This window comes from Rhinolophus sinicus, linkage group LG03 (genome assembly GCF_036562045.2).
Source record: "Rhinolophus sinicus isolate RSC01 linkage group LG03, ASM3656204v1, whole genome shotgun sequence".
Classification (NCBI taxonomy): Eukaryota; Metazoa; Chordata; class Mammalia; order Chiroptera; family Rhinolophidae; genus Rhinolophus; species Rhinolophus sinicus.
This window is the reverse complement of record NC_133753.1, coordinates 153,568,159-153,592,675: the sequence shown is the minus strand read 5'-3', so window position 1 is coordinate 153,592,675 and position 24,517 is coordinate 153,568,159. Positions and strand designations below refer to the sequence as shown.

At 34.6% G+C, this 24,517-nt stretch overlaps 1 protein-coding gene across 2 annotated transcripts in view; it reads left to right on the top strand.

The window, feature by feature from the left end:
* Nucleotides 1-24,517, top strand: part of FCHO2 (FCH and mu domain containing endocytic adaptor 2) — a 106,706-nt gene that overhangs the window by 23,710 nt on the left and 58,479 nt on the right. For both annotated transcript variants that reach the window (XM_074328841.1, XM_074328840.1), the window contains exons 3-8: nt 1,558-1,632; nt 4,480-4,621; nt 4,713-4,865; nt 16,788-16,892; nt 22,462-22,560; nt 23,775-23,871. In XM_074328841.1, coding sequence (XP_074184942.1) covers nt 1,558-1,632; nt 4,480-4,621; nt 4,713-4,865; nt 16,788-16,892; nt 22,462-22,560; nt 23,775-23,871 — 671 coding nt within the window. The remainder of the gene's footprint in view (nt 1-1,557; nt 1,633-4,479; nt 4,622-4,712; nt 4,866-16,787; nt 16,893-22,461; nt 22,561-23,774; nt 23,872-24,517) is intronic.

The following is a 24,517-nucleotide window of genomic DNA, read 5'->3' as shown; positions in this document are numbered from 1 at the left end:
CTTAAAGGGAATGGGATTTCCCATGCTTCCCACCATTGGCAGGTCTGAATTTGTAGTTTAGTCTCCCTTACCTTGTGAGGCTGTGAAAAGCTCTGCTCCACTTCTCAGTCTTAACTGCTTGTTCTAGATGCCCCCGAGGGAAAAGCTGCCCTACATATATGACTCACTTCTCTGGATATTCTTCTCTTGGATTTTAGCCTACTGATTCTTAACTGCCTCTTTGGTTCTCTGATGTCTTTTAGTCACACACCCCCTCCCTCCCCCTATGTTTTCTCTGGTTTTCCTCATTGGGAAATTTTTGTATCAATTCATTATTACTGGAGATTAAACCACTTTTCCCCTAGCTGTTAAACGTATCCATTGAGATGTTAATATTTCTTTGTTAATATTTCTTATTAACTTTTTTAAATTATCAAAGTACTACCCTTGTAATATAGTATATTAAAAAGACAACGTTTAAAGGAGCAGAAAAAAGTCACAATGCCAGTAGTGAGAGGCAGATACTATTAAGAGCTCCTTTTTGTTAGAGGCTGGTGTTTGTGGTGATGGGGTTGGAGAAGAGTTTGGAGATAAGGTTAGTGTGGGTAATCTGAGTATGAGGTGATTAAGATAATCTAAGTAGAGTTGTACATGAGGCATTTAGATATTCAACAGATGGTTTAAACAGATGCAAGAGCAGTGTGGAGATCCAGATTTGGACATTAAAAGCAGAAAGTTGAGTCTATCAAAATAAATAGAAGGGCAGTGGTGGTTTATAGACTGTTCCACTGTTAATAGGTAGCGCAGATTGAGACGCCACGGGGTAATTACGGAGAGGTAAGATAGGACTGAAGTTTTGTATTGTTAAGAAGGCCAAGACAGCTTCATATTTTGTATATGTATATTATGTGTCTATGAAAAATTTCTTTTATCCCGTATTTATTGGCTTTCATTGATTTATTTTTTTAAAGCCTAAAAGCCTATCAGCTAAATAGTAGCTATATAAACCACAAAATTGTAGGGTGAAATACTTGTTTGTTGGCATTTTAGATCTAATCACATAATAGATTAAGCTATGAAGTTCAGGACCTCACACTTGCTAATAATTCATATTTAGTTTTGAACAAATGATTATCAATCTGTTCTATTAAATATGCATAATAAATCACAATGTTGAAGAATAATAAAATTATATTAAGTGCACCAAGTGAGTATTAAAAACAAATAGCTTTCACACTGAGTCAGTTTACAGAGAGAGAGACTACAAGAAGCAGTACTCTTGTATTTTCTGTTTAAATAAACAGTGGTACTAAAGATAAAAAGAGTAGTGACTTCAGTGACTTCATGAAGTTTTTTTGGTGATACAAATTATTTTAGTGCTACACCAGACTAGTTCTTTAAGTAGATGTGCACAAAGGGTATTTAAAGATAGGTCAGAAATTCATGACCACATACCAACTTATTTTTAACATATAATTTGAGTTATCTTTTTGTTTCTATAGTTTTAATTGTATTTTGATAACTTTGCTATGTGTTTGGTCATTAAACACGAGATAACATGGAAATTTGATTTAACAGAGCTACAATAGAAGAGGCATACTCCAGGTCAATGACAAAACTAGCAAAATCTGCAAGCAATTATTCACAACTTGGGTGAGTTAATGTCTTTGAATAACTCTTTTTCAATGTTGATTTAGGCACAGTTCTTCAGAATACTAGGTTTCAATGAGGATATAATAATTCATAAATATAATCATATATAATTACTTATTTTACATATATTTATATTTGAATATATTCTTACCTTGATTGAAAGTACAATTGAACTTATTGAATCACTTAATGTCGTCAAAATAAATGGAACTTATTTTTTCCTTTATTAAACTGCATATTCAGTAGTGTAATTTTGAGATTATATATGTTATGTGTTACACATGTTACTCTAGTTTTCTGGAAGTTCATTTAAATTCTCTTGAACAGTGATCTTTAAAAACTCACTTAAAATAACTCACTTAAACTATTGAAATGACTAAAATGCATTAAAAATGTCTCTTGTGATTTTATAGATTATCATTACATCTTTCTTTCAAAAAGTTATGTTAAAGAGATGTGTTCTTTGAGGAAATAAATATCAATAATAAGAATATACTAAAGTGAGATGTTCTCATAGCCATAACAACTCTGGGAAAAATAATTGTATAAAAATAATTGAACCATAACTACCCTGGAAGGAATACTTAATCTAATTTAATTATCTAAAATTTGGAGAAAGGTTATATTTTAGCTCAGCTATGAAAATAATTAGTCTAACAATAATAAAGATTTTTATAGTGATATTCAGTAAAAGACTCCTCTGTATCTGGGTTTCTGGTGAATCTGTGAATCCCCTGAAATTTTAGATAAAATTTTGTGTAGGTATTCATATTTCTGATGAAGAGGGCCTATACCAGTTATCAGATTCACATATGGTTCTATGATCCAAAAAACTGGTTAAGAATAAATCTTATGAAAGTGTCATTGAGTGAGTTTAAACAAAAGTCTCCCTACTTTGTTGTCTAGATAAAAAGGAGTTGGACTCTCAGTTCATCCACTAAGTAGTGACACTGTCCATTATGTAAGTGCTGGCGAGCCCCAGCTAAGAGGACCTTCTGTAGCCACGTACACTGGCTGGGAAGGATGCGGAGCTACTGCCTTTTATTAGAGGAGAGTGGGGTTTTTTTTCCCCGCGCTCTAACTAACTGAGCCATGCAGTCACCCCTCTGGCAGCTCAGCTGCAGCTTGTTGTTTTCAGTCTAGTTGTGGAGGGCACAGCTCACTGGCCCAAAACCGGCAACCCTGTTGTTAAGAGCTTGCGCTCTAACCGACTGAGCCATCCGGCCACCCCTAATACATATATATTTTAATTATAGTTGACATTCAGTATTTTATATTAGCTTCAGGTGTACAGTGCAGTGGTTAGGCATTTACATAATTTATGAAGTGAAGATCATAAAGATTTTAAATATTAATATTTTTGTTTACTGGTGCATAATTAGGCAAGAAATTGAATTTTATCTTTCTGTAGTTTCATTTAAACATATATTGGAATTGTCAGTTTTCTTTCTTAGTGTTTATTATACCTTCATGTTATTACTTGACCAGAAAAAAAGGTGTATATGTCAAAGTTTTATAAATGGAATGATACTTGAAATTCCGTAAAGAAACCTATACTTAAAGAAATCTTATGTTGAACCACTTTCAGTGTAAAGGATCCTTTGGTAAAGTAAAGGGACACTCCCATCTTATCTACTTTGTGATGTTTAGACTATCATGTATCAGGTTTACTTGAAGCCACGTACATGTCTTTAGGTGCTGTAGTGAGTGGATACTTTTCAGGTGCTGTTTTTTCTTTTGAAATTTTCCATCTAACTATTTTCCAGCTTTAGTTCTGATTAGATTTTAAAGTGTGAAGTGAGGTCTAATCAGAACAGTCCTATTCTAAGTATTTTCTTTGAACTTCTTTATTATTGCTTAAAATGAGGATTGCCAGTTAGCTTTCCTGCTGGGTAGGAAATGTAAAAATCGGCACAGAGTACATGTTAGGATATGTAATTTCTTTTTCCATCCTCTTGCCTTAGTGATCATTGCTGCTATTTGTTTTGTTTTTTTTGTTAGAAGTTTTATCGTAGAGCAAAGGAAGAGCTGTTGAAAATATCTTAGGGTATAGAAAGTACCTGAAGAAAGCATAGGATAAAATTATCCTTGGATCATTCACCACTGACCAAATTAATTTAAATGAACAATTGGCATCCTAAGTGCTATCTATCTAAGCTATAATAACCAGGTAATTCTTGGAAGTACTCGAAACTGCTGAAAATGTTAAAGCCTCCATATTGAGAAAAAGTAGGAAAATATGTCATACATCCTGTACCATGTAGTCAAAAGGGGACCTCTTAATGTTTTTTTAAAGTATACTTATCGGTACAATTATAATGCCTCCCAAAAGGTTTTAGGTAACAGTTCTAAAATAATTCTTAGATAATTATTAATGATGAAAACACTTTAAAAAATCATGTGCAAGTTTGACTTTTGTGTGTCTAAATTCAAAAGAACTTTTTTATTTTTGATGAAGCATTTTAAATGGAGCACTAAATAGTCTAAATCGAAATTTGATAAGTTAATTTTTAGCATTAGACAATGATTAGAAATGCTTCTGATACAAATCTAAATAGCCAAATCAACTCAGAAAAATAATACAATATAAATGAGGGCCAGAGCCTTGTGATAGGTAGTTAACGCATTTTTGTATACTTGAGGTCCAAAAATATTTTAAATGATTAACCAAGGATTAAAAAAATTAAAATAAGTCTGTCAGTTATTTAATTTCTGCTTTATTTTAATTTCATCATTTCCCTAATTAAAAATTGCTGAATATAACATTATTATTCCCTTTGGTTCCATTTTGGAGCCTTATACTTTTTTTTCTTTTCGTAAATTGTTCCCATGTTTTCTTTCCCTTAGAACATTTGCACCAGTGTGGGATGTGTTCAAAACATCTACAGAGAAATTAGCTAACTGTCACTTGGATCTTGTTAGAAAATTACAAGAATTAATAAAGGAAGTTCAGAAGTATGGAGAAGAACAAGTGAAATCTCATAAAAAGGTATAAATTTTTTCTTGCTAAAAGATTGTTCAGCTGTTGAGTGCTTTATAGTTTGATGATCATTTTTGATGAATCCTTTCATACCAAACAGACTAAAGAAGAAGTTGCAGGAACTCTGGAAGCTGTTCAAACCATTCAGAGCATAACTCAAGCCCTCCAGAAATCCAAGGAAAATTATAATGCCAAGTGTGTAGAACAGGAACGTTTGAAAAAGGAAGGAGCTACACAAAGAGAAATAGAAAAGGTAATTATAATAGAAATAATACCTCTGGTTTCAAAACACTGTCACATACAAGACTGAATTTAATCTTCAAACACTCAAGAGTATGATCTCATATTAAAGATGAAGACACTGTGCTTCTGAGTCTTAGTGGTTTACCTCTGTGAAACAAGTAGGTTTGCAAAATATGTTGTATATAGTAAATGGATTAGTGAATATGAGAAAAGGAACTGTTTATGTCAATGACACATTTACAGGATATTTTCATAATAAGATAATTGATGACATACTGCTTGGTATAGGATTTAACAATAAGATAAAAAAATTTTGAATCAAGACTTTGATATATTTAGAAAGGCATAGATACTTGAAGATAAGCTTTAAATATATGTTGTGGGTGATTTATTGCTGACTTTGAGCACATTTATGTAGTATTGTGGTAAACCACAACCCTTCCCCTCACTCTCGTTTTTGTTGAAAGTAGGTTTTTTTCCCCTTTTTCAAAACAGTTTAACCATTCACTTGTTTGATGTGGTATAGTTTCTATTGAGAATGAGCCATGGAGAGTGATAATTTTTAAAGCTTTGTAAAGTATTTGAAATATCCAGTAAAAAAAGAAAACCAAATTGTAACCATATTACAATTATATTATAAAATTGTACATACATGGGCAAAAACTAGAAGAGAATATGAAAAAACTAAAACGGAATTTGGGGTCTATTTCCTATAGTGTTTGTGCAATAAATAAAAATTGGGAGGGGGAGAAAGATGAGGCATATAAGTTTACAATTTTAAAACAACTTCCATTCCAGACAGCAATTATGAATAAAATATAAAAAGGAAAAACAAAAGAAAATAACAGGATCCAAAAAGAAGATATTACCTGTGTGAACCAGAAATGGAACAGAAACCTGCAAGTGTCATTCAGAGATTGATTACGCAGGCTTGTTGAACTCAAAGTCCTAAGTTAGGCAGTGGAATTTGGCTGTTGTGTGGTACAGGGGACTAAATAAGTTCCCTACTTAAGATAAGCACAAGGAACCCCACTCACTGTGTAAAGCTATAGGTAGGGAAGAAAGAAGGCTCTCAGGCTGCTAACTAGAGCTAAAGCTTTACTGGAAGTTGGGGTTTTGGAGATACAGTTCTGACTGGGAGTTAGTCAAGTGAAGGAACCAATTCATGACTGTTTTGGCCATATCCCCATGATTCTTTGGAGAAGTAATTAAAAACTACCTTTAAAAGACTAATATTAAATTGGGGACTTACAGGGCTGGCAGGAGATAACCTGAAAACTGCTAGATGGGAGTAGATGCGCATAAAGGATAAAGTGTAACACAATTCTGCACGTACCATTTACATTGTATTTTATAGAGTTTTCCAGTAGTACTGATGGAAAGAGAAGAGGGGGGACATAACCAAGAACTCTCCCATTTGAAATGAGAAAACAACCAAAATTCTAGAGCACATGTAAGAAATCAAATGCTAAGACAGACTCTAATAAATTAAACAATTGGAATAAGAATTCAATCCAGGTAAAAATTTGTTTTTTAAATAATTTTTTAGTTTTTCAATTACAGTTGACATACGATATTATATTAGTTTCAGGTGTACAACAGTGATGAGGTGATGCAACTTAGCTATATAACTTACGAGGTGATCTGCCCAGATAAATGTAGTACCCATCTCACACCATACATAGTTATTACAATATTATTAACTATATTTCTTATGCTATACTTTACATCCACGTGATTTTTGTGGCTACCTATTTGTACTTCTTAATCCCTTCCCATTTCCTATCTCATGCCCTCAAAATGTTCTCTGTGTCTGTGAGTTTCTGTTTTGTTTTTTAGATTCCACATATAAATGAAATCACATGGCATTTGTCTTTCTCTGTCTGAGTTACTCCACTCGGCATCATACCCTGTAGATTCATCCATGTTGTTGCAGATGGCAAGATTTCATTCTTTTTTTATGGCTGAGTAATATTCCATTGTATATATGTACCACATCCTCTTTACCCATTTATCCATTGATGGACACCGAGGTTGGCTCCATATATTGGCAATTGTAAATAATCCTGCAATGAGCATATGGGTGCACATATCCCTTCAAAGTAGTGTTTTGGGTTTCTTAAGATAAATACCCAGAAGTGGGATTAGTGGGTCCTTCTTTGTCTCTTGTTATAGCCTTTGTTATAAGTATTGCTACCTAGCTTTTTTTTTTTCTGTTTCCATTTCCATTTTCATGGAATATCTTTTTCCATCTCTTTACTTTCAGTCTGTGTGTCTTTCAACCTGAAGTGAATCTCATGTAGGTAGCATATGTAAGGATCTTGTTTTCTTATGCTTTCAGCCACTCTATGTCTGTTGATTGCCACATTTAATCCATTTACATTTAAAATAATTGTTGATAGATATGTAGTTACTGCCATTTTATTATTCATGTTTATCTTTTTTCTTTTCCTTTTATTTTTTTTTTAAATTTTATTGGGGAACAGTGTATTTCTCCAGGGCCCATCAGCTCCAAGTCGTCCTTTGATTAGTTGTGAATGGCACAGCTCAGCCCCAAGTCCAGTCGCCGTTTTCAGTCTTAGTTGCAGGGGGCACAGCCCACCATCCCATGCAGGAATTGAACTGGCAACCTTGTTAAGAGCTCACGCTCTAACCAACTGAGCCATCCGGCCGCTCCCTCTTCCTTAAAGAAGTCCCTTTAACATTTCTTGTAATACTGATTTGGTGGTGATGAACTCCTTTAACTTTTTCTTGTCTGGGAAGCTCTTTATCCATTTTTCAATTCTAAATGATAGCTTTGCTGGGTAGATTAATCTTTGTTGTAGGTCCTTGCTTTTCAACACTTTAAATATTTCGTGGTAATCCCTTCTGGACTGTAAAGATTCTGTTGAGAAATCAGCTGACAGTCTTACGGGAGCTCCTCTGTAGGTAACGAACTGCTTTTTCTCTTGCTGTTTTTAATATTCTCTCTCTGTCTTTAACCTTTGCCATTTTAATTATGATGTGTCTTGGTGTGGGTCTCCTTGGGTTCATCTTGTTTGGAATTCTCTCTGCTTCCTGGGCTTGTATGTCTGTTTTCCTCAGCAGGTCAGGGAAGTTTTCCATCACTGTTTCTTAAAATAGGTTTTCAATTCCTTGGTCTCTCTTTTCTCCTTCTGTTACCCCTATGATGTAAATGTTTATATGCTTGATGTTATTTCAGAGGCCTCTTTCACTATCCTCATTTTTTTTTTATTTTTTTTGTTTTGCTGTTCATATTGAGTGCTTTCTGCTACCTTATCTCCTAAATTGCTGATTTGATCTTCTTCATGTAATCTATTGTTGGTTCTCTCTTAGGTATTCTTCATTTCAGTTATTGTATTCCTTATTTCTGACTGGTTCTTTTTTATGTTTTCTGTCTGCATTTTTATGTTTTCCTATCTCTTTGTTGAAGTTCTCCCTGAGTTCACTGAGCATCCTTATAACCAGTGTTTTGAACTCTGCATCTGGTTGATTGCTTGTTTTCATTTTGTTTAGTTCTTTTTCTGGAACTTTGTTCTAATCTTTCATTTGAGACTTGTTTCTTTGTCTCCCAATTTTGGCCACCTCCCTCTGTTTGTTTCTATGTATTTGGTAGGGCTGCTATGTCTCCTGGTCGCGATAGAGTGACCTTACATAGTAAGTCTCCTCTGGGGTCCAGTGTTGCCGTCTCTCTGGTCACCTGAACCTGGTGATGCACGTGTGTCCCTTGTATGAGCTCTGTGTGCCCTCCTGTTGTAGTTGACCCTTAGTTGCTGTTTACATGTCAATAGGAGGGATTGACCCTCAGGCTAATTGTGTGTGAGGACTGGCTGTGACAACAGTGGAGGAGCTGTTGTTGTGCAGGGACTGACCCTATGGAGAAGGATTAGCTTTAGCAGGTTTCTTTCTGGTGCCTGCCCCGTCTGCCCTTTGAGTGTGTTGTCCGAGAAGGCATCCAGGTGGTGCTCCGGCTAGGTCCGAAGCTGGCCACCAAGAGTGCTGGCTCCAGGGCCTCCTGAGAGGGGCCCTGTTGCAGACCAAGTTCAGCCGCAGCCTGTACCCTGACCAGGGCTACCAGGAATGAACCACAAACCAATATACAGATGGCTGCCACCCACACTGGGCTTGCAGGGGCCTGGGAGAGGGCAAGCCTCGAACCAAGGCCGGCTGCCACCACTGTCAGACTTGGGGCTCCTCAGCAAGAGGTATGGGCCATGCTGAGGCCAGATGCTGCTTGTTTGGGGTTTGTGAACCTTTGAGAGATTTTAGGAAAGTTCACAGCATGAGCCAAGACATATTGTTTGTATAGGAAAGCCACTGGAAGCGCCTTGAGTGGGCCCGCAAGTTGAGGTGGGGTCTCAGGGAATCACCATGGCGGGGTTCCTGTTAGCGAGGTTGATGGAGACTCAGATATGGTGATCGCCTCTGTCTGCATGCCAGGAGGTGGGAGACTCAAGAAAGGAACAATGGCTTCTGCCATCACTTCTGTTTGGGAGAAAGCCACCCCTCCAGCCTTCGCCCTGAAGCCAGACAATTCAGTTTGTCACCATATGTCCCTGTTGCTTTTCAAGCTGCTGCTCCATTGCTGGAGCTCAAGAGCCTATGACTGTGTCAGCACGTAAGTCTCTGTGCATGCAGACCCTTTAAGAAGAACACTTGAGACTCAAGCCCCCATTTGTCTCACTTAGCCACAATCTCTGCTGATTCACAGCCAGAAGTTGTGGGACTTCTCATCCTGTCATTGGAAACCTGGTAGGAAGCCTGGTGTGGTGCTGGGAGCCCATGCTCCTAAGTAGGGACCTTCGTGGCAGAGATACCCTTCTTGATTTTTAACTGCCACATGCGGGTGTGGGACCAGCCCATTCTGCATCTCCAAGCCTCCTACCAGTCTTGATGTGGCTTCTTCTGTATATTCTTTGTTGCAGGACTTCTGCTCTGCTAGACTTTAGGTGATTCTCAATGAGGGTGGTTCTGTAGTTTAGTTGTAACTTTGATGTGGTTGTGAGAGGAGGCAAGTACACTGCTTACCTGCTCTGCCATCTTGACCAGAAACTCGCCTTCAAAACTCCTCCAGATGAAATTGAAATTTATAAAACAGATGAACAGAAACAATTATATGTGTTGAGGATGTTCAGAGATAAATCAATAGAAAATTATATTAAAGAAGATTAAGAAATTAAGAGGCATAATGAAACAAGATCTAGGAGGAACACAGCTAGTTAGAAAAGTTGAAACTGAAAAATATGGTTATTGAAATTTAAAAAAAGGATTAGAGAGGACAAACTTTAGATTTCATACAGTTAAAAAAAGAATTTGGAAGATAGTGCTGAGGGAACTCACCCAGAACATAATACAGAGAAGTAAAGGTTACTAACATTTATCTGATAGGAATTCCAGAAGAAAAAAATGAAGAGAATGGTGGGCAAGTAGTATCTGAAGTTCAACAGCTGAGATTTCTTTCAGAATTGAAGAAATTCAGGAGTCCTCAGATTTATAGATTCTTGATTTTCAGTATGTTAAATAACGATAAATTCAGACCTGGACACCAAAGAAAAAGAGATTACTAAACGCTATCAGATACTTATTTTTTTTCTCACATCTCTGAAATCAGAATGCATCGTCAGTTAATCACATAATCACTGTTTTTAAGTTGGCATTTGTGGTGTAGTTTCATTGCCCATACTGGGTGGCATGATTGGACAACTGCAATACTTTGATGTTTCAGTTAACAGATCATTTCAAGACTAGTTGAGGAAGAAATAGTTTTGATTATTGTCTAAAAATCTTTTGTTGAGACATTTTGATAAGATTAAGAAAATGTAAACACCAGTGTTTGGAAGAAAATCTGGAGATAATAGTGCAACACTTTTAAGAAATGCTGTGTCAGTAATGCTATTAATGACATCGAGGATAATGGTATGTAGGAAAAAACAAACCTCAGTGATCCCTGAATTGGAAAGTAATTCAGAAGGGTCGGATCCAAATATGCAGAAGATTTAGGAATATCTCAATTCGTTTTCCTTTCATTCTAATTCTGTATCACATAGGAGTGGTCTAGAATAAAAATATACCTCTGAGTCTGAAAGAGCTCTTTTAATAAGTATAAAATAAAATACTTAGTGAAAAGAAAGCATTATTTCATGGTTTACTTGACAGCATTATTCTATTTTAGTAGTACACAAGACAATGGTGTGCTTTACCATTAATGATGTATTAGATTTACTATTAGCCAAATATGCACTGAGCATAAGTGCTAAAAGAATAGAAATATAAATTTTCTAAGTCAGCAAAAAGAAGAGGATATTCAAGTTTATCAAGAAGAAAGGATGAAATAGCAAAGGAAAAGAATAGTAGATAGAAAACTCAAAATAAGTTGATAGAAATAAGTCCAAATATACCAATAGCCATAATACATATAAATATAAATAAATGAGACTCCTCTAATTAAAAATAGGTTGCCTGTCAAATAGGAAAAAAAAATCTTTTTTGTAAAACAACCTTAATGTTCAGCAGTAGGAGAAAGTTTTATATAACGAGACTATTCAGCAGTTCAAATAAATGGGTAAAATAAAAGGGTAAAATGATAAATATGGGATTTACAATACTCCAGCAAAAAAATATTGAAGGGGGAGGAATGGATGGAATCTTGAAACTAGGTTCATGTGGTTTCTTTCCCTTTTGTGTGCTCTAAAACTTCTATAACAAAAGTAAAAAAAAAAAAAAAAAAAAAAAAGCTAGAATGACATTAACATGGGTAATCTAAAAAGTATAATGTTGAGCAAGAAAAGCAAAGTTGCAGCAGAATATATATATTTTGATGCCTTTTACCATAATCTTTAATTCTCTTAAAAAAGTATCCTTTTTATTTATGTATAGGTAAATATGTATTAAGGACATGCGTAGGGACAGTAAATACTAAACCACATAATGGGAGTTACCTTTGGGGAGCAGTAAGAGGAGTGAGACTGGGAAGGAAATGGGCCTCATTTGTCTGTAATATTTTTTCCAAACACTAAAAGAATATGAACAAATATGGTATAAAATTGACTATATTTCAAAATTAAGTTACTTAAAAAAATGTGAGCTATAGAAACATTGACTTATAAGTACATACTGTAACATACACATCAGACAGTGAATTGGTACGATGTCCATATCATTAATGCAAAAGTCTGCTATCTAAATTAGTTGAAACTTTCCAGAGGGTTAAAGTACTTCTGGGTTAAATACTGCTCTTTGTTGTTTTTTATTTATGTAGTGACCCCTTTAAAAATGCATAGAAGCTAGAGATTACACTTAAAGAAATGATTATCTGAGTGTTGATATAAACCAGAAAAGCTTTGATATAAGGTAATGATTTAGATGAAATTAAAGGATTTTTTTTCTTTTTTAAAGGAGGGCACAGCTCACAGAGGCCCATGGGGGGATCGAACCGGCAACCTTGGTGTTACCAGCACCACGCTCTAACCAACTGAGCTAAGAGCTAACTGGCCACCCCTAAAAGATTTGTTTTTGATTAACACACTGAGCAAAGCTGTAGCATATGGTTGTGTTCAAGGGTTGTGAGTTGGTGGCTGAAATCCAGCCTATGCTTTACTTGCTCTGTGGTGGGGTGGACAGCTCAGAGGTGATATCTTTGCTTGTCATAGTAGATGTCCTAGTGGGACATCTGGTTTATATATATTCAAATCCAAGTTTTTAAGTAAGTAATTTATTTTTGCCTATAATAGGCTTTTTATTAACATGAATACAAGCTTTAAAAAATCTACATAGATCTTTGAACCATTTTTCCTTTGGTAAACTTAAAAATATACTTATCACTATCATAACATAGTATGCTTCTCATCCTTACTCACAGATCCTTATTTTTATAAAACACCATTTAAAAGTCACTCTTATTTGTAGATTATGACTAAGTCCTTATTTTATATATCTATATTTGCTTCATAGGATTTTACTATGAAAATTATAGGTATTTAAACTTTCTTGTAGTATTATCAGTAAATTTATAGTGCTTTAATGAATAGAATGTAGGACTTATTTTATTATCAATAGGTAATCTGTTAAAGCCAATCTTTTATTTATGAGAAGAAATGTAGCTATCTACTGCTTTAAAAGCATAATTTTCTCATTTAAGAACAAATGTTCCAACTTCCCTTTTAGTAATGACTTTATAAAAGTGGCCAAGTTTGTTAATACTAGGACATTTAGTTTTTATAATTTTGTTCTAAGAATTGACAGCATTACTAAGCATGTATACTATATAGAAAGTTGTTTTGACTTAATATAGTATTGCTGTATAGTTGTTTCCTATGAGAGATATTACTTGCTTTTTAAAAATATAGCTGTTCCCAGTAGTTACCTTCTAAAATTGCCTCTGCCTCCTTTTATAAGATAACCTTACTTTTTAAAAAATTTGTCTTTATCATTATTTAAAACATGTGAGTCAACACATTTTTTAAAATTGTATTCCTTTATTACTAAATACTTCTTTTGTCAGTTTTCCAGAATGCTTCTATGAGTTGGTATGTAATTTCCTTAAGACTCTGGAATGTTATCTTTACCTTAGAAGAGAGACAAGTAACAAAAATGTTAGAATTCATAAAGGGTATCTTTTTTTCTTTCTTCATGCATCCAAAGAATTGAAAAATTGACAGTTTCCTGGTATTAGAAAGTATGCTCCAGAAGACTTACCTGTTCACAGTTCTGGGTTAGATCCGGCTCTTGACCTTTAAGATGAAGACAGTAATTTTTTTGGTATAAAAAGTGAACAGATAAGTTTGTATGCCAAGCTGAATGGCTAGACCAAGATTTATGGTGAGAATATTGTAGGAGAAGAAAAGTTACAAAAATATGATGGTTTAAAAATTTTTAATTAATATTCCCACTCTTAGTAAAGATTTGAGTACCAAAATTAGTTAGAATTCTAGACATTATTTGAATACAGAAAGAGAAAATGTGCTTTTGGAACTTTCTTCCACCTCTTAAAGTCCTATAATTTTAAGTGGAATGAATAATGTTGTGAAATAATTACTTTGTTTACATTCTAGAGATATATCATAGGTCTTTAAGGAGTAATGTTCCTCTAGGCAGTCATCTTTTATTTCTGTTGGATTATAAATTCTTTATGTGTGAGACACTGTCATTGTATTTTTCCATAACAGGATTCTGTTTACTTGGAAAAATATTCATTATAGCAAAATATTATTTGAATTCTTCTGTTCGTTAATATCATAAAAATTAAGAGTTTATTTTAAATATAGGCTGTAGACTAGATTCTCGCCTTTTAAAATGGTTTATTCAAGTATTTTTCTGATCGACTGTTAGATTATGAAATGGTAATTTGAGTGCAATAGTAAATGCTTTAGTTCCTACCATGTGCCTGTCACCATGCTAGATGTTTGGAGACTATTAAAGGCTAAATACATATTATGTCCTTCTCTTTTCAAGAAGTTTTCTTTTGGGGGAGCCAAGACATTTTGAATAATGATCAACAAGAGGTTGAAAGAGAGGTTTTAATGGTAAGGTTAGAAGGAGAGGTATCTTAATTCGTACAGAACCTGTAAGAAGAAAACTTGTAAAAAGAAAACAGGAAAGATCCCTTGAAATAAATTACTTTAAAAAGTATGGACACAATTATTACAGTTTTGTGGGGGTTTTTTGGTTGGAATTTTCTATTTTTATGAATTTTCTTTCAAATTGCAAATATCTCTAGGAATGATCACAACTCATGTCTTTATCAATAGCTGACACATAAATTATTAGGCAGGAACTTAACAGCAGAGAAAAAAAGTAGGTATTAGGATGAGGAACAAGGAAAGAAGGAGATAACAGTGGGACTGTGTCATTTTGCTAGGTTATGGCATTAAAAATTACTTCATGGACTATAGTAGGTTGCTGATTGATCACTCTTGTACAGACTGAAAATTTGGGTAGTTGGAAGAAGAAACTGACGGCTCTTGGCATACAAAAATCCAAAAGGAAACCCTGGTGACCATCCTATTAAAATTGTTTCTAAAACACACTCTAGCAAACTTCAGTATCTGGATTTCCTGTGAAGGTGCTTAGTAAACTTTAAATATTTATCTCATTTAATTGTTTTGTATTTGAAAAGGCCAGGATGTTAGAGGAAGGTATAGTAACAGTAGTAGAAAATAATGTCAAATAGCCGACACTTGGGAAGAGTAAAAAAAAAAAACCCAGAGGAGCAAACTACAAAAGCGTTGTAGCTTTTAGCCACTTACTTTAGGGATGGATGGAGAGCTCGGTACAACACTTCGATTCAATACCAATAAACTATAATTATATATGTTCCTGATTACATTCTTTTTAGAAACCATAATAATAGGAGATATCATTTATTTTGTAGATTAAACTATGTGCTGGACAATGTCCCAAGTATTTTATATAAATACTTTTCATCACTGCCAAAGCTCTTAAAAAATAGGTGGTATTGTTCCCATTTTAGGAATGAGAGAACTATATAAAGCTCAAAGACAAGGTCAAATGGATAGTAAATGGTAAAGCCAGAATTTAAATCCTGTTTCTTCTGGCTCAAAAACCAGTTTGCTTTACATGATAAAGTGGCATCCTATATTTTTTATTTAAGAGGGCAGGAAAGCATAGAACATACATGTTTGATCTAACATATGCAGTTATATTTGGGAGAGTATAGAGTTGCATTTTTAGAGAATAGGATTGTATGTACTCTTGACAATCCCAAACCTCCAGGTAAACCCAACTTTCTGTTTCTAGTTCTTATTCTTATACTCCTGAACATAGCTGGAGATAATTACATATTGGTTCTGATTGGCTCTATGCAAGTTCCATGTTTTCCAGCTTTACCTAACCCTCAATGGCTCTTAGCAATACTTTTACTCATCTAGTTATTACCTACCTGATGCATCCTCCCCAACCATGCTTTGAAACTTTTTTCATTCTCCTAAAGCTCTCAATTCTACTCTTCTCTTCTTCACTCTTAGCAGACCGTCTCTTACCTCATCAAGTAAACGAAGAGCTTTGTAACTTGAAATCCTATAGCTTCTTTTTTTGTTGATCCTCTTTAAACACTTATTTACTTCACCTCCCTGCTTCAAACTTCCTTTGTCCAAACTGATCAGTCCTTTGAGAGTAGTCAGTTTTCTTGATAGCCACGTGTCTGCCCCAATTTACAAGTTACACCTAATTTTTCCTTTTCCTGAATGTCTTTTTTCCACAGAATTTACTTATGTGGCTTTGTTACTTTCTACCAATTTCTAGCTGTTTATATATAAAGTTATGTTATGAAATTCTTGAGGGAAATAAAGATCCCTATATAATTTATCTTCATAGGCTTTACTGCCTGATATTTAATATATTACTAAGTTTTTATTGAGTAACTTTGATAATACTAGAACTATAATACAGTAACAGTTTTTTAAAAATAGAAATCTTGAAAAAATAGGCAGTGATTGAAAACAAATTTATAGATTTACTGTAGCATAAGGAAAACTGATTTTCTCAACTTTGGAGCTCATTTAGTGTCATTAATCAGACATTCAGTGGAACACGTGTATGTAGGGGGACGAGGAAGACTTATAGGTGTAGAAAGAAGTGTCAGACATATTCTGATGGTGCCGGCTCATTTTTGTTCATTGAATTTTTAGTAACACTGTATCATTATACTGTTATATGATCTTACCCGGTTTATAAAATGAGAGTATTACCTTTTCAAAGCATGTTCCATCAGACAGGAGAATCAATGTTTAATTTCTGTATTATTGTGTGACTAACAAAAAATATTACTAAGGACAACTTGAAAAAGGATATTAAAGTTATTTTATGTCATATTGAACTCAGCATAAGCCTCATCCTTTAAAATACATTTAAACTGTTTCATATTAACTTAAAAAAAGGTAATTGTGTAGTTCAAAATGTTTTTGTTTTGTTACAGGCAGCTGTTAAATCTAAGAAAGCTACAGATTCCTATAAACTCTATGTGGAAAAATATGCATTAGCAAAAGCTGATTTTGAACAGAAAATGACAGAAACAGCTCAGGTTGGTATTTTTAAGGCTTTAAATCTAAAACAGGATATTTGTGTTTATTGGTTAGATGTAATTTTTCTGTCCTATAATTTTTCAGTACTAGAAATGTTAAAATACACAATCTTAATGTTTTAATAACGCTATTTTAAAAATACACATCTTGTTTTGGAGATTGAGTATCAAGATGCAGTATCATAAGGTATTATCCAGATAGACCAGAAGAGGCTGTTTAGAGAGTTGGGGGAAATGAGGACACTGGTAGATGATGAAGACAGTGCTATTAGCCTTATGTGTAGATTCTAAAATTGACTTCTGCTTAAGAAGAAAACTAGAAATGACTAACTGCTGAGATGTAGTAGTTAACAAAACAATCAAAACTCCCTGCCCTCATAGACCTTCCATTTTAGTGAGGGAAGACACACAATAAATAAAAGTCTCCCGTAAGCATGGGATAATTATATCCAATTTGATGCTCTTGGACCTTAATTACAGGCCTGGGTTTAAGTTGGGTGCCTTTTATGAATCATTCCTAAAACTTCCACCCCTATCTTGTTCTTTTGTGGGGTTTTTTTTGTTTGTTTTGTTTTTTTTCTCTAGCACCTTTTCTTTCATCATCTAACATACCATGACTTTTATTTATTGTATCAGGATAGGCTGGGGATGCTGAGGTGACAAAGATACCCCCCAAATCTTAGTGGCTTAGCATAGCAAGGGTTTATTTGTTGTGCTACTTGTTCGTCATGGGTTAGCTGTAGCTGTTCTGCCTCATTTTCACTCTGGTACCGAGGCTGGTGGAGAAACCTCTTTTTACAACATTATTCCCAGTCGTCATGTCTGAGGGGCTAGAACCATGGTGAAGCACACTGGCTCTTCTACCCGTATTTTTTGTTGTCTGTCTTCCCCACAAGATGCAAGTTCTGTGAGAGCAAGGATTAATTTGTTTATGTTCCTCAGCACTTAAAACAGTTCTTAGCTCATGGTAGGCACTCAGTAAGTGTGAAAGAAGGACTTATTAATCTGACTTTTTGGACTTGTAGGGAGTCTTCCCACTTGGAGTGGTAAAGGATTCACATCTTAGAAACCAGGCATACGTGCATCCATCTTTACTTATCATGTTGTGTGCACTGTGCTAGATGCTGGGTATATATACAGTATCTATATAAGTAAATGTGTCCAGTGTACAGTATAGAGGAGGGAGGCAGACATTAAATACATGCTGAAATACAGAGTTATAAATTATTACAGTGTTACAAGGGAAAAGAACAGGCTTCCGTGAGGTAGAGTAATAGGTAGGGGTGACCTAATTTGGATTAGGGAGTTGGGAAACCCCTTTTTGGAGAAGTGACATTTAAAACTGAGACTTGAAGAATGAGTAAGAGATTCATTCTGGGGCCAGAGTGTTCCAGACATTGGAGACCAAGGGTAGGAAGACCCAGAGGTATAAAACAGCTGTCACATTATAGAAAGTGAAACATGCTTACTAAAACTGAGTAAGGAGAGATGGTGGTGAGATATGAGGTTGAGATAGGCAAGTACCAGGCTTTAGTAAGGGTTTGGGTTTTCTCCTCAGTGTAGTTGGAAGACACTGGAGGGTTGTATATGCAGGGATGTGACATGATGTGGTCTGCATTTTAAAAGATAATCCTGACAGTGTTGTGAAGAATGGATTATAGTAAGGCCAAAGGAGAACCAAGAGTCCAATTTGGAAGGCAGTATAGTAGTGAGGTGAGAAGGTTGAGGGCCAGTGTGGCGTTGGGGAAGGAGAGAATGAATGCATTTGGAGATGACAGTGGTGGGGTGTGGGGGTGTTCTAAGGGAGATAAAGATCTCTTCCTGGTTTGGGCTTGTAAGTCTACATGGATAGAGATGAATGGGAAAGACTAGATGAAGAACTGTTAGTTGGAAGGGTTAGAAGGGGATCAGATGTTCAGTTTTGAACAACCTATACTTATGTGGAATCTTCACATGGACAGCTTTCGAGGATCTGGTAATCTGGGCTGTTCACAGCCCTTTAGCCACAATTCTGAATTCCAAAAGCTCTGCACACCAAACAAAATTTGACTTAAACTGACGCGAGGCTATTTATAGGCTTTATTTATCTTTAGTCTGATGTTTACCTTTAGCAATACTAATGTGTTTGATAAACAGATGCCACTGCAGATTTTGCTGGTAGTATTATCAAACATATTGTAATAACACCGTATTATCTTTATTTTAAAACCCAAAATATTTGAAGTCCAAAACACCTGGCTCCAAAGGTTTTAAATAAAGGATTATAAGCCTGTATAAAATAGGGGCTTGTCAGCACACAAGCCAGAATGACATCACCTTTGGACAGTGTGCGGAAGAAAGGGCCAAGCTCTGAGAGGTTTGTCATTGACAGTTTGAGAGAGGAGGAGATGCTGAAACCCAAGTAAGAGAAGCCGTAGAAGGAATAAAACTGGAAAGTATAATACCATGGCAGCTTGGAAGAGATATCTCAAGAAGGGTTTAGTTAGTTGAGTTAAATTGAGGCTCTAAAAAAAAAAAAATTGAGGCTCTAACTCTAGTGAAATAAATTTGAATTTTATAGCAGCCAAGGTCATTGTCGACTTCATCTAGTGTTCTTTTGTCTTCCTGTTTTCCTTTTGTCTTCTAAATCATTAGGAACATGCATTTATAAGGTAATTGTTATTGATTTGTTAATTTTGCATCACAGTGACTAGTTTTATCTATGAAACTGTTTGCCTTTCAATTATTTAATTTGTAAAAACAGGAATTAGTATTTGTTAGAGTCAGCGTTTTTTGTTTGTTTATATTGCTTTATAAAAGTATTCTTAAAGAATTTTCAGCATTCTTTTCCTCTCATCTTTTTCTGCTTCCTCATACATTTTTTGTTTTCAAATTGGATTTTAGTTGTTTATCCTGCCATTTCCACAGTGGGAACGATAATTTATTTGAGCAGATGTATAACCATGCTGCTTTTAAATAAAGATGATGGTATACTGTGCTAGTGTGTGTGTGTGTGTGTGTGTGTGTGTGTGTTCTTTCTTGTGTTCCATCTTTGTCTGTCTGTCTGTCTGTCTCTGTCTCTTGCTCTCTACCTCTCTCCCCCTTTTACCCCCCACCCCCTTTTTGTCTCTGTTATACACGCACAACTGGCAGAACAGATAAAGTATTGTTTCTTGATAGACAGTAGACTTTATTTTGGGTTATTTAGAAGTGAAAAGAATTATTTTACATCTCCGCTTCCCTTTTGTTCCAGGCCAAGCTGGTTGACCTAATCCCAGTAGGAAAGGGCCCGTCAGTCTAGTGAGAATCCAATTTGGGTGGCAAGGCGTATATTTACTAGTGGGAAAAGAGAATGATTCCCTGGGGTGAAATAGGCTAGAATTTGCTTGGAATAGTTGTGATTTAATTTTTTTCATTTGGGGTTGAGGATAAGCATGATGAAAGTTGTGACTTCTCTTTGTGTTTATGCTTTTTACTACTATCAGTAATGATGCTTGAAAAACTTGAAACAGTGTAGAGATTTTGTTTCCTTTAAACAGTTGATGGCTAATTCAAAGAGATTTTGAGATTTGTTTAAGCAATACCCTCAGAATAAGGAGTTAGGAATAGACTGCTTTTATGTATCTTTAGTGGCTGACAGAATTGTACTTTTTTTTATATACTAATGTAACAATACATACAAACACCGTGAACTTGAAATTGCAAGGAGGAAAATTCTCTGATTTGTTCAAGAAAGTTCATTTATTTATATTCAAACAGTTGAGATTAAATTACCATTGCTGAGTTGCTCTGAGTTTCTCAGTCACTAATTTTGAAAAATCGTGATATTTAACAGTGTCCCCCCGCCAAAAAAACTGAGCACAATTTCAGAATTGCATCTAAATCGTGCTTTGAGTTTCTGTGTGGCTTCGTGCTTCAAGATTTTTCTAAATAATTAAGGATCTGCCTTATTCACTGTTGCTCTTTCAAAAGAGAATGAGAAGACACAGTTTTCTTGGAATTAGGGGTCATCCATATGAAATTAGTGGATGTTTGACCAAGCTTTCCAGGATTTGGGCCTACCTGTCTATGAGGAGATATCTTGTTCATTAAATTACAGAAATTTAAACTGAGGGTAACTTCATATAATGTGAACATAAAATAGGATCATGCTCCTGCTAAATATTCCTCAATTCTTAAAACTAATTTAGGATCTTGCAATGTTGGTATTCTCATTGAGTTGGTCAAAGTTAAAATTAGTCAAGACAAGCACTGTATTTTAACTCTGCCATTCCTCATGAACAAAATTGATTCAAGTTTTTGGATTATTGTTGCATTACTGCTAAAACTGTAATTTCACCATTATTGATTTTTTTTTAAAGTTCAGACCCTTTAAACAAATATGGACATAATCATTAGGCTTAGTAATTTCTGATCATGGAACTCAGTGCTGAAGAAAACTGGACAGTAAATGTGGCGTGAAGCAAATTAATTTGATAACCAAAGAAAAGTAACAAGGCATTTAGGCCTATTCTTTAGAACTGATTTAATTTGGCCAAAAAAAAGTAGTCAGGTTTGTGCAGTGGAAATGAAAATGACAAATGTATTTTGTTTGCAAATGGCTAGTTCAGCATTTCCCAAATCCTGTTTTGAGGAATATTACTGTTCTGTAAGATATTAATAGATGTTCAGAGAAGAAGAAAAACAAAAAGGGTTGTTTGGTCAAAGAAATTTGAAAAACACTGGGTTAAGCAGAGTGAAACAAATTTTGCTATTTCAGTATTTTTCAGTTTTTAATGTTTATTGTGAAACCAAGTCTAGCAGTTCTCTTTCTGGGGAAGAAATACCAGAATAATCTGGGAATTTTCTTTTCTAAACAAAATTCTCACCTCTTTCCACCCCCACACCCTCGGTAGTAGTAGAGGATCTATGTGTTTTGTAGTTTGAAAACATTCCCCAGGTAATCTAATGCATCCCCACCTTCAGTTGAGAACTGCTAAGATAGAGTATACGGGCTTCCCAAATTTCTTCGGCCACAGAATATTTCTTTTGAAGACTATGTATAAACATTCAAGGATTAGAAAGACATTTTGAGAGTCTATGGGCTAGATTGTAAAGTCTTCAGAAGTAAACTGCAGTTTTTGCTTTGCCAACTAATTGCTTTTTACTTTTGAAACACTTCTCCCTTGACTTTTGTGACACTATTATCTTCTGAGTCTCCTCATTTTCTGATCATGATTATAGATTTTAATTTGTGGTATCTTCAAACTCTGAAAAAATTCATGACATTTGAGAAATGGTATAACAAAAGGTTAACTTTTTTCAATTGCGGTATTTCAGTATGTTTACTAAACCCATTTGTCTAGAAGCATTGCTAAGCATTACGTAATGGGTAACTTGCTAAATTTGGTTAGCTGTATTGAGATATCTTCTAAAGAGATATCTTCTCTTTAGATAGATACAGATAAATTTGGTTAGCTGTATTGAGATATCTTCTTTAGAAGAGATATCTTCTAAAGAGAAAACTTCTAAAGGGTTTTTTATTTCAGAATCTGTGTATATGTAATATATATATTTTTTATATATGTAACTTTTTATATTTGATACCTAGAAATTTCAAGACATTGAAGAAACTCATCTCATTCACATAAAGGAAATTATAGGATCCTTGTCAAATGCTATAAAAGAAATTCATTTGCAAATAGGCCAGGTAAGTTTTTTCTTCTGTTGAACTGATTCACAAAAATTTTATGTTCATTTATCACTCTTTAAAATTCCAAAACCGATAACATGATACTGAATTATTTCAGATAAAGAATATGTATTTATATATATAAAATGTAAAATAAACTGGATTTTTGATTGGCCACCAGTGGTGATAATTCAAATTATTATTATTATTATTTATTTATTTTATTTTTTTAAAGGTTTTATTGGGGAAGGGAAACAGGACTTTATTGGCAAACAGTATGTATTTCCAGGATTTTTATTTATTTATTTATTTTTTTATTGGGGAACAGTAATGTGTTTTTCCCAGGACTCATCAGCTCCATCCAAGTCAAGTTGTTGTCCTTTCAGTCTTAGTTGTGGAGGGCGCAGCTCAGTTCCAGGTCCAGTCACCATTGTTAATTGCAGGGGAGCAGCCCACCATCCCTTTCGGGAGTCGAACCAGCAACCTTGTGGTTGAGAGCACGCACTCCAGCCAACTGAGCCACCTGGAAGCTCAGCGGCAGCTCATTGACTTCATTCTAGTTGCGGAGGGCACAGCTCACTCTGGCCCATGTGGAAATCGAACCTGCAGCCCTGTTGCCCAGAGCTCGCGCTCTAACCAACTAAGCCACCCGTCCACCCCTCAAATTAATTTTTATAATTAACTATGTTCTATTCTCTTCACATAAAAATTCTGAAGTTAAAACTTTTAAATATTTTTTTGAAGTTTTACTATTTTAAAAGTTAGAACAGCAGCTTCAGTAAGTTACAGAACTTAGAAACTTTCCAAAAATATAAAGGTGGTTTAATGATGGCAGTTTGGGATGCATTGAAATATAATAGAGAAAGATGAAGTTCGTTATTCTTTATTATTAAAGATCTAAAACTGTTTCATTGTCTCTGTAAGTTTTATTTACCACAAGAATTGTGTCTCAGACATTCCAAGATGGAAACAGAAACCGCCTTTACTTTTTAGGTCATGTGGCCGTATCTGAAGGGGTTCATGTAAACATGGTTAATATCCACAGATCTACTAGCACTGTAAGTTAGGTAACAGAGTATGTTAAGTAAATAAAAGTTCTCTAAGGCTCTGGGTTAAAAAAAAATGCATGTTTTCATATAATGAATTTTAATTGCTTTGTGGAAGGTTTGTCTGACATACAGTAAGAATATTTATCTAAAAAGAAATAATTTATCTTTATCTCATTTTAATAGGTCCATGAAGAATTTATAAATAACATGGCTAACACTACAGTTGAAAGCTTGATAGAAAAATTTGCTGAGTCAAAAGGCACTGGGAAGGAAAGACCTGGTAAGATGATAAAATCTGCAAGGAAATGTATTCAGATTTCCCAACCAGCAACAAATGTGTTTGCCTTTAAATTCCAAAACTGCAAAATGGACCTTGGGAAATACCTAAAAATCTGTGTAAAATCTCAGGTATCATTTTCTTTGTGTCTGATGATGTGTTAAGTTAAGGTTTTTGTTTTAACCTTTAAAACAAAAGGTGAATAATTTAGTATTACTTAAAATGGTTATTATAACCTGTACTTAATTAATATTAATATATTGCAGTTTATTTATATTTTTGAAAATAAGTCAGCCACCATAGGCCATTTTAATAAGAAAAAGAATCGGAAAGACTATTGAATGCTCAGAGCATTGAGGCCAATGGAGAACCTTTCTTAAAATTTAATAACTTTTTTCTTTTTTCATTCTCATATATATTCAACAAATATATTGAGTGCTGACTATTTTAGATACTGGTGATACAGTAGTGAACAAACGAATAAAAAAATCCTGCTTCCTATTTTATGAACAAATGATTATAGGTATTTTGAATCTTAATTTTAATAAGCATGTTTATTGTGTATCAAACGTGGTACGTAGCTCATTCCCTTCCCCTGGTCATCATACTTAGACTCTTCCAGATCTATTTAGTAGTTACTATACCATAT